Source organism: Orycteropus afer, unplaced genomic scaffold (assembly GCF_000298275.1).
Source record: "Orycteropus afer afer isolate SDZICR_OR568_19922 unplaced genomic scaffold, OryAfe1.0 scaffold00063, whole genome shotgun sequence".
NCBI lineage: Eukaryota > Metazoa > Chordata > Mammalia > Tubulidentata > Orycteropodidae > Orycteropus > Orycteropus afer.
Window position 1 is genome coordinate 6,583,719 of NW_006921650.1, and position 11,028 is coordinate 6,594,746.

Sequence of the window (11,028 nt, forward strand, 5' to 3'; positions counted from 1 at the left end):
CTTTAGGTAGTATTGCCATTTTCACAATATTCAGTCTACCTATCCATGAACAAGGCAGGTTCTTGCATTTATGTAGATCCCTTGTTGTCTCCTGCAGTAGTGTTTTATAGTTTTCTTTGTATAGGTCTTTTGTTTCTCTGGTAAGATTTATTCCTAGATATTTTATCTTTTCAGTAGCTATTGTAAATAGTATTGTTTCCCTTATTTCCTTCTCAGAGGTCTCTTTGCTGGTGTAGAGGAATCCAACTTATTTTTGTATGTTGACCTTGTATCATGCCACTTTGCTGAACCTATTAGTTCCAGTAGTTTTTTGCTGAGTCTTTTGGGTTTTCTATGCATAGGATCATACCTACTGCTGCTGAGTCAGATCCGACTCACAGTGACCCCTCCTTGAGTTTCTGAGGTGGTATCACTTTGGAAGTAGATTATCCAACCTTCCTTCCAAAGAGTGGCTGGTGGGTTTGAACCCCACGCCTTCTGGTTAGCAGTCAAATGCCTGAGGCATGACACCACCAGAGCTCCTGTGTTTGGATCGTATCATCAGCAAATAGAGATAGCTTTACTTACTCTTTGCCAATTTGGATGCCTTTTATTTCATTTTCTTGCCTTATTGCCCTGGCTAGGACTTCCAATACAATGTTAAATAGGAGTCGTGATAGAGGGCATCCCTGTCTGGTTCCCGTTTGCAAGGGGAATGCTTTGAGTCTTTCTCCATTAATAATAGTGGCTATTGGCTTTGCACATATGCCCTTTATTATGTTGAGGAATTTCCTTGCTATTCCTATTTTGCTGAGAGTTCTGAACAGGAATGGGTGTTGTATTATATTAAATGCCTTTTCTGCATCAATTGGCATAATAATATGGTTCTTTTCTATTGTTTTGTTTATGTGGTGGATTATGCTGATTGTTTATCTGATGTTGAACCAACCCTGCATACCAGATATGAATCCCACTTGGTCAGGATGTATTATTTTTTTGGTATGTTGTTGGATTCTGTTGGCTAGGATTTTGTTGAAGATTTTCGCATCTATGTTCATGAGGGATATTGGTCTGTAGTTTTTCTTTTTAGTGGCGTCTTCTCCTGGTTTTGGTATTAAGGTTATGCTTGCTTCATAAAATGAGTTTGGAAGTATGCCATCTTTTTCTATGTTCTGGAATAGCTTGAGTAGTATAGGTGTCAACTCTTCCCTGAATATTTGGTAAAATTCTCCAATGAAACCATCAGGGCCAGGACTTTTTCTTGTGGGACACTTTTTTTTTATGACCTGTTCTATTTCTTCCTTTGTTATGGGTCTGTTCAAGTATTCTATCTCTGACTGGGATAGTTTAGGTAGGTCTTGTGATTACAGAAACTTGTCCTTCTCTTCTAGGTTCTCAAATCTGTTGGAGTACAGTTTTTCATAATATTCTGTCAGTATCTTTTTTATTTCAGTTGGTTCTGTTGTGATGACACACTTTTTGTTTACTATTCTTGTAATTTGCATCTTCTCTTTGTTTTCTTTTGTTAGATTTGCCAATGGTTTGTCAATTTTGTTAATCTTTAAAAAAAACCAGCTTCTTGTTTTGTTGATTTCTCTATTTTTTGTTTTATTTCATTTATTTCTAGTCTGATCTTTATTATTTCCTTACTTCTAGATACTGTAGAATTCTTCTGTTGTTCTTTTTCTAATTGCTGGAGTGCTGAGTTAGACTGTTGATTTTGTTTCTTTACTCTTTTTTGATGTATGCATTTATTGCTATAAACTGACTTCTGAGTACTGCTTTCGCTATGTCACATAAGTTTTGGTATGATGTATCTTCATCCTCATTTGTTTCTAGGAATTTTTTTATTTCACTTTTTTTTCTTCTTTTTCCAGTAGTTGTTGAGCCGTGCATTGTTCAACTTCCACATGCTTGATGTTTTTTCCTTGATCTTCCTATTATTAATTTCTAATTTTAAAGGATTGTGGTCTGTGGTAGTTATGTTTGTGTGTCATCTTGGCTGGGCCTGGTTGAGTGGCTGGGCAGCTGGTGGTAGTTATTCCCCATAATGAGACTGGCAATCAACTCCATGGTGGGATCTACCACAAGCAACTGAGTAGCTGCTTTGGGTATGTGGTCTGCTTTCTGTATATAAGCAGCAGCTTTCGGAATGGTCTCTAGTCTATGGCACGCTTGGATCCTGCATGTAGCCGTGTTGTTGCTCAGCAGCCTGCTATGCTCTGACGACCTTGGGACTTACAATGGACTTGAGTTAATGGCCTGCCGTGTATTTTGGTAACATCAGGACTGTGCCTTTTTACTTGTCAACCTTAGGGCTTCTCAGCCTCAGCAGCCAGCAGCTGTCTGAGTGAAAACACCTCTAGCTCCAGTGAGCCGGAAGCAGGAGGCAGAACTGGACCCTGAGGTTGAGAGGCTTTTACCCAGCCCCTAGAGCCTGGCACTTTGAACTTGAACTTAAAGCCTCCAAACTGTAAGAGAATAAATTCCTGTTTGTTAAGGCCATCCCATTTGTGGTGTATTCTTGTCAGGGCAGCACCAGGTAACCAGAACAGGTCCAAGAAGATGCTTTGTAGTATTTCAGTGTTTCTGAATTTATTGAGGCTTGTTTTAATGTCCTAACATATGATCTACTCTGGAGAATGATCCATGTGCATGGGAGAAGAATGTGAATTGTGCTTTTGTTGGGTGGAGTGCTCTATATATTTCTATGAGGTCAAGTTGGTTGACTGTGATGTTGAGTTCTTCTGTATCTTCACTGAGTTTTCTTCTAGTTGATCTGTTGGTTTTGTCCTGTTTTCTTCTCTATTTGGAAGTTTTGTACCTAGAACTTTTATTCCCTCTATTTGGTTAGTAGCTGTTGTCGTGTGCAGACTGACTTCCTTGTTTTTTAGTGTACAATGTTTTATGGTCTTATTTTGAGTGTCTATTTCTGATTTGGTTTTAGTGTTGATATCATCTGTCCTGATTTTGTTCTGTTGTGGGTTCTCTACTGGAAGGACTTCCTTAAGCAGTTCTTGTAGGGTTGGTCTGGTTTCACAAAATCCCTTAATTTCTGTTTTTCTGAGAATGTCATGATTTCAACCCTCATATTTGATAGACGTTTTGACTGGATATAAGAGCTGTGGTAGCATAGTGGCTAAGGCACTTGACTGCTAACCAGAAGGCTGGCGGTTCAAACCCACCAGCCACTCCTCGGAAGGAAGATGGGGCAATCTACTTCCGTAGTGATACTGCCTCGGAAACCCAAGGAGGGGTCGCTATGAGTTGGGTCCGACTCGACGGCATATAACAACAACAACAACAAAATAAGATTGTTGGTTGGAAGTTCTATTCCTTCAGTGTTTTACATATACCATCCCATTGCCTTCTTGCCTACATGGTTTCTGATGAGTAATCAGAACTCAGCCTAACTGTTCAACTGTTATAAGTAATATTTCTTTTGTCCCAGGCAGCTCACAAGATTCCTTCTTTGTCTCTGGTTTTGGAGAGTTTGATTATGATATGTCTCAGTGTTTTCCTCTTGGGAGCTATCCTATATGGGGTTCTTTGAGCTTCCTGGACAAATATATTTTCTTCCTTCATGACATAGTGGAAATTTTCTGTTAGTAAGTCTTCCACAATTTCCTCAGTGTTTTTTTTTTTCCTCTTCTTGTTCTGGAATTCCAATGAGGCGTATGTTGTTTCTTTTCATGTTGTCCCATATAACTCTTAGGTTCTTTTCATTTCTCTTAAGTCTTTGTTCTGATTTTTCTTCATACAGGCTGGTGGTGTCCAGGGATTTAGCTTCTAGTTGGGAAATGTGTTCTTCAGCCAGTTCTAGTCTATTCTTTTGTGCTTCCACTGTGTTGTGTAATTCTGCAATTTTGGTATTCATCTTCTGGATTTCTAACTGCTGTTTTTGTATGAGTTCTGATTATGTATTAATTTTGTTATTTTGTTCTTGAATGGTTTTCCTGAGTTCTTCTGGGGTACTGTCTGTGTTCTCCTTGATTCTGTTTGGGGTTTCCTTGAGCTCTTGTAGATTTCTATAAATACCTTCTAAATTCCTTCTTAGATAATTCTGTTCACTCCTTTTCCTCCATGTTTAATGAGACTTTTGTTTGGGATTGTATTTCTATTATCTTATCCATTTTTTTTTTTTGTTTGATTTGAGGTTGCCTATTGTTTCCTAAACATTTTGAAGTTGTCTTTAACTGTTAGTTATGTATTGATTTGTCTTGGTTTTATGATTTAATATTTTTGCAAAGGTGGAGCTGGTGTATTTTATTTTTTGGTAATTAATTCCAGTGTGCTGGGTTGCTCTGCAGTTTTCTTTGTGATGATGAAATCACTGTGTGGAATGTGAATGCAGTTCTCTGTGTTTTGTGAAGGGGGTTTAGGATTTGAGCCAGCAGGTGTTGTGGTGGGTTAATGTGGTTTTTCTATTGGATGACGCAGGGAAGAGCCAAGGAAAGGAGGATAAAAAGAGAGAGAGAGAAAAAAAAAAAAGCTCCTAGGCACCAGTAGCCATTCCCAGGGTTTTGAGTAGGCTGCTAATGATGATGTTACACTGTTACTCAAAGGCCTGTAGCTCAAGTTCGGCAAAGACCCCAATGGTTAGGGGGCTGCCACCTTCCACCAGATTCAGACAGCTGCAAAAAAGCCCTACCCCAGGACCCTCTGTGCCAAAAAACTGTCCTGGAATAGCTGCCCTTACTGGCACCACCAGTTAGTCCCAGGGTCTGCACGAGTTAGTCCCAGGGTCCTCTCACTTGCAGCAAGCTTTCCTCTCTGCTCCCAATTCTGCAGCACCCAGAGCCAGAGGGGTCTCTGCTCCTTTCCTGTGGTTCCAAGTTTACCGATAAAGGCGGGTGCTGAAGGTAGATCCATGGAGTGGTTGCACATCCTCCAGTGCATTCTCTCCCCTGCCTTAGGGAGCCCTCCGATGCCATCTCACTGGCCAGTCTGTGATCCACAGGGCAGGTTTGCCTTTTTTTTTCCTTTCCAGGTAATTACACTGCCCTTCTCTCCCTTCTAATCCTACTCCTGAGTTTGGCATACTCTGAGTCAATGAGCTGTTCAGAGTGCCAGAATCCCCACTTCAAACTGCTGCATCTAGTTTTTCAGGCACTAAGATGCTAGAGGGAACTAGCATGTAGTGTGGGCTACAGATAGGACACCATCTTCCTGTTCAGTCCTCAAGACTTCATTTCTTGATGATGTAGTGGCTGAGCAGTATTCTATCGTATGCATATACCACAATTTTATCTGTTCATCCATTGGCTACTGTGACTAGTACTATATTGTAATGAAAACTGGTATACATGTCTCTTTTTGAGTCTCTAGTTTCAAGTCTTTTGGGTACATACCTAGGAGTAGAATTGTTGGGTCATATGGTAGTTCTTTTTTCAGTTTTTTTTTTCTTTTTAATTGTGATTTGGGTGAAAGTTTGTAGAGCAAATTGGCTTTCTATTCAATAATTCATACACATTTTGTTTTGTGACATTCACTGCAATTCCCACAATGTAACAGCACTTTTCCCACTTTCTCCCTATGTTTACCATTTCTCTTTGTCCTTCTTTCCTATCCCTGCTGCCTTGTTAGCTTCATCTCTGGGCAAATGCTGCCCAAATGCCATGTTTTTTAATGATTCTAGAATTTCTATTCTACAAACTTATTAATGGGGAAAGGAAAGTAAAAAGGCTGGAGAGAGTTCCATATGCATAATTACAGAATTATTTTTTCCCATAAGAATGCTTGTAATCAAGTTAGTTTTGTTTTCTTTCCTGCTCAAATTGTACTGAAAAGCCCTACTTTGTCTTTACTAAAATATATGTCAGAAAATCAATTTGGCTGTTCACCATAGCAAAGAGACAGAATCAACCTAAGTGCTTATCAACAGATGAATGGATAACCAAACGATGGTACATTCAAACTATGGAATACTACGCAACATTTGAGAATAATGAACAATCTACCATCACCTCACAACATGCATGACCTTGGAAGACATAACAATGAGTGAAGTAAGTCAATCCAGAACGACATGTATTGTATGAGTCTATTATTATAAAAAGTTAAGGAAAGGTTTATACAGGGAAGGAAATTTACTTTGTTCGTTACCAGGGATAGAAGGAAGGAAGGAAAGGGAAAATTTCTATTTAAGAGTCATGTGTTGATCTAGGTTAAAGGAAAGGAAAAAGTTATGTAACCAACCCAATAACAATAGGGAAAAGGAGGACATAGAGGTACACAAAAGGTATAAGCACAGAGGCAAATACTACTATATACACAATACTGCATTATCAGAAACAATATGTTACTTTGTACAGGTGGACACATAGACAGGTGAGAATATGAGGTGTGGGTAGGCAAACAGGAATATATCCATGACCATAGATAGACTTGGCTGATGATATTCTTACATGTGTATTTGTGCTACAAAAATATCCATATACATTAAAGAACTAAGAGGGGACAAGGTTGGAGTACCTTCACAGTGACAACCAAGCACTTTGAGGGAGTGAGTCACTGGGCCTTCAGGCTTGGGACCACAGTCTTGGAGGAGATCAAGCTCAATCGGCACAACATAGTACTTAAAAATCTTGTTCTACATCCTACTTTGGTGAGTAGTGACTGGGGTCTTAAGAGCTTTCGAGGAGCCATCTAAGATGCAACTATTGGTCTCTCCTCATCAGGAGCAAAGAAAAGTGAGGAAAATCAGTCATCTGGAAACAATTAATCCAAGGGTCTGATGGACCATGATTAACATCAGCCTTCAGGACCCTGAGACCAGAAGAACTAGATGATGCCCAGCTATCAATGCCAACTACTTGGAAAGGGATCAAAACTGGAGCTCCTGGATAGAGTGGGAGGAAAAAATGTGAAACAAAATTCAAAAACACAATAATTACCAGAATTACTGGTCAAATGGAGATTGGTGAAACCGCGAAAACCATGGCCCCAGGTTCTCCTTCAGACCTGGAACTAGACACTTCTGTGGATTAGCTCTCAGCCAAACAGTAAAAAGGCCTAGGAGCCTATTCCAGGGAGATGCACCCCTTAGATCAATCAACCACAAGAGATCAGAAGGGCAGCAAATTTGCACAGAGGGAAAGTTGGACAGATGGGAATGCACAGATAACAAGGACACAGGGAAGGGGGTAGTCACAGGGAGTAGATGGGAAGATAGCTATTTGTTGCTGAGATTTTAATCAGTGCTGTGAAACCAACTGTGTATGAACTATTGACAGTAAGATGAATCTGCTTTGTAAATTTGTACCTGAATTAACTACAAAATTTAAAAAAGCAAAGAAAATCACTTTGGAATCACTGAGAGTGGCCAATCCAATTAAGGCCCTGACTGTATGCTGACACTCTCAAAAGAGGGGGTAAGAGGCTAACTTCAGTGTCCAAAAGCTGGGCAGAAAGCAGATCCTTTGAGTTTTGAAGTTTACAAGCACCATGGCGTCCAAATTATAGAACGGCTGACTAAAGTAAAATGGCTGATCCAGGGTTCAGTTTCATACTCTTCTTAACTTCTCCAAGCTTGTAACTAAGGAATGTTTGTGCTGTGGTCAGTCAAGATACAAGGTGCCAGCAGGTCACCAGCATGTTCTATTAGGCCTTTTTGATGTAGAGTGCTATCATAGCCCTTTGTGTAATTCTCTCAGGGAATGTGTAAGGGCACTCTAAAATTTGGGGTGTTTGAGAACTAAAATGATTTACATAAGGTCTGATTTGAAATCCATTTTGTCCTAAGCTCTACCTGTGTTTTGGAGGTGGCCCATAACTGTTAGTAAATAAACAAAGAAGGGGCAGGTTGCCCTCAGGAAGAATGTGGTTGAAAGTAGATTAGCTAGTATACAGAAAAGTGCTTACATAAAGAACTTGCCGGCCATGTCTGTAATGATTTACTGAAAATAGCCAATAAGAAGAATGTACATTAGCTAGCCAATCAGAACATTCTTTACTCTTAACTCCTGAGTCTAGCCTAGCCTTAAGATAAAGCTGATGCTTGGATTCATGGCTTCCACATACTGCTGGAAGCCTCTGATTCCCCATTTGAATGTTCTTGTACTTTCAATAAACGCTTTGCTTTATTTTAATGAAGTTAGACAGTTTTTTTCCCTAAGACAAAAGGAAAAGTTACCACTCCCCTGATAAGATGTTTCTGGGGAAGAAAGAGACACAAAGGTTTGGGGTGACTGTCCCCTGGGAAGTGGCTCTATATGAACTGGAAGGGCTGAACATTAACAGCAGCCCTTTGATGGAACTAGCAGTAGAGGACTGGGGCTGTCTTGTTATAAGGAACTTTGAGTGCCTACCTTAAGTCTGTATCAACAATGGATTAGTAGTTTCTGCTGTACTATAAAGCACTGAGTTTGAATTTCACATAGCAAGGAGAAACAATAGAAGCAGTGGACTGAGCAGACTCTAGTTCTAAACTCACTCTATAGAATGCTCAGATAGTTTAGTGGAGAAAGGGAGGTTCAGGGGGAACTTACCATACTTATGGTTACATTATAGACTAAATTATGTTCCCCAAAAAGATATGCTGAAGTACTAACTCCTGGTGTCTATGAATATGACATTGTTTGGGAGTAGGGTCTTTGAAGATGTTATCAGTTAAATTAACATGAAGTCATTCTGGGGTAAGGTGGGCCCTAATCATTGAAGTGGTATTCTTATAAAAGAGATAACATAGAGAGACAGAGGAAGGAGGGCCAATAGACAAAAGAGTTACATACTTCAGCTGCAAGCCAAGGAATGGTTGGGGCTACCAGAAGATCCAAGACAGGATCTTCCCCTCCTGCTTCCAGAGAATACAGCCCCGTGGATACCCTGAATTCAAACTACTAGCCTTTAGAACTTTGAGACAATAAATTTCTGTCCTTTGATACTGTGGTACTTTTTTATATCAGTCCTAGAAAACTAGTACAGACTAGTAAGGTCAAGCTAGTAATTGTAAAAATACTGTTTTGTTACTCAGTCTGTGGAGGTAATACCATTTATAAAGAGTATTGCCATAAAACCCAATCATTAAACACATTCCACATTTAAAACATTCAATTTTTGTTTAAAAGTAGTGGCCTTTTTTCTCCCTTCAGCATCAGTTTTATTTTAAGCCTAGAGGCACTAGGATATTCTTATGACATTTATTGTCCATTGTTGTAATAAATAAAGCACAAAGCCATTAGAACAAAGCAGCTGTGTGGTCTGCAACGTAAGTTTTTTTCTCCTACCCTTGAGAGAATGCTAGTTCCTAACTACATTCTAGTGGACTGCACTGTAATTCTTTCTATGGGACTGCATGAAGTAAACAGTGTTTGAGAAATAGGTATTATTACAATAAAAGCTTGCCCTGTAAACTGCCTTCACTTCCAATTCGCTGAACATTCTTATTTCATACATCTGTCCCTTGGCACACACGTTCTTAATACTTGCAATACCTTATCTCTCTTCAATCCACCCGGTGAGTCTTCATCACCCCTACTGACTTTCATTAACTCTTCCCTTCACTTCAGTCCATATTGATAATATACTGATCTTCTCTCCTTAAGAACCTAGTATATTTAGGTCTCTTGGTAAGAAGTATTAACTTCATTTAATCAAATATTAGAGTGTAACAGAATCTAAGAGCTATTAGTAGAATAAGTATGTATGCAAGCAAAAACATAGTTCTTTTAAAGATTAAAATCTTAAAAAGACAATTTGAATTCCATTCAATGATCATGTATTGATTATTATGTATTATGAAAAAATTGGTCTGAAAATTTTATAAATTAACCACCATTTTACAGAAAATATAATCATTCCTGCTTTTTGTTCTGAGTAGACAATAGAGGCCATTTCAGAACTTAAAAATAGTATCTGAATCCTTACATGTAAATAATTCTTTGAACTGATCTTAGCATATTTTCTACTACTTTTTCCTCCTTATATTTCATTTAGATGAACATTAAAATGAGTTTCATGTACTGTCTAGGCACACTTATCGAGGTAGTAAGAAAAATCATCCTGGAAAGTGGCAGGAATCTAGCCCAAGGAGAATTAAGTGGTTAAGAGCAGGATTTTGAGTATAGAATTCCAGGTCTGCCACCAGTAAGCTATATGATCTTACAGGAAAAGCTGAAGGAAAACGACTTAGCTGTGACCTTGGTTTACCTTGTTTATTTTAGGCAAGAAAATAAGTCCTCTAAACCATGGAGCCTGTCTACAATTCCCCCTTGCAAAACCCTGAGATCTCCAAAAGGATATTGTTCAGAGCAATGACATTAAACAGGGGAGCTCTAGCATTAACAAAGTTGAAAAACCTCTTAAATGAAGGCTGTAATGAGTATGATCACATTATCTTTGAATATCATTAGAAAATCTGTAGCATAGCTATCTAAAATTCCTCTTACGTTCTTCCGGTTTCATTTCAGATATTTTTTGTAGCCAATTTTTCCATGTTTGGCAGTCACAAGGCTCATGTGCTTCACCAAGGCACTCCCTGAAGAGAGAAAACAGAAAAGGCAATTTAAAATTCTTCATCAACATCAAGGTGAAAAAGTTGATAGGATATACTCTTTCAGTTTTAAAGTTGAGAAAGCTAAGACACAATGACTAAAGAGACAAAGCATCTCAAAAGAGAATTTGAAGATGTGATTTCCAAAATTGGATTCCACCAGATAATTTTTTTTTTTTTTAATCAAACATTCACTTATACATTTTAAAAGTTCCAAATAGATTACCAAACATTTATAACATGGTTTGCATGTCTTAAGAGTGGTAAAACATTTTTGTCAATTAGTTTCTCACTTCACTAACACTTTAAATTTTTGTTGCTCACAGTGTGTTCCACTGGCTAGCAGCATTGCCATCACCTTAAAGCTTGCTGTACATGCTGAACAGCAAGACCAACAAGACCTAGGAATTAGAATCTGCATTTCAACACAATCCCATGACTCTTCGGCATTTGGAAGTTTGAGAAGCACTGCTTTAAGTCACATTCTTGTATGTGACTCTTAGAATGCCGAAGTAACAGGCAGCACAATAAATTTACTTTCTTCCTCAATTTTTTTT

The 11,028-nt window shown here is 38.7% G+C and overlaps 1 protein-coding gene across 1 annotated transcript in view; it reads right to left on the reverse strand.

The window, feature by feature from the left end:
• Positions 1–11,028, reverse strand: part of ANKIB1 (ankyrin repeat and IBR domain containing 1) — a 166,589-nt gene that overhangs the window by 25,637 nt on the left and 129,924 nt on the right. Inside the window, exon 9 of the mRNA XM_007939818.2 lies at positions 10,368–10,456. Coding sequence (XP_007938009.1) covers positions 10,368–10,456 — 89 coding nt within the window. The remainder of the gene's footprint in view (positions 1–10,367; positions 10,457–11,028) is intronic.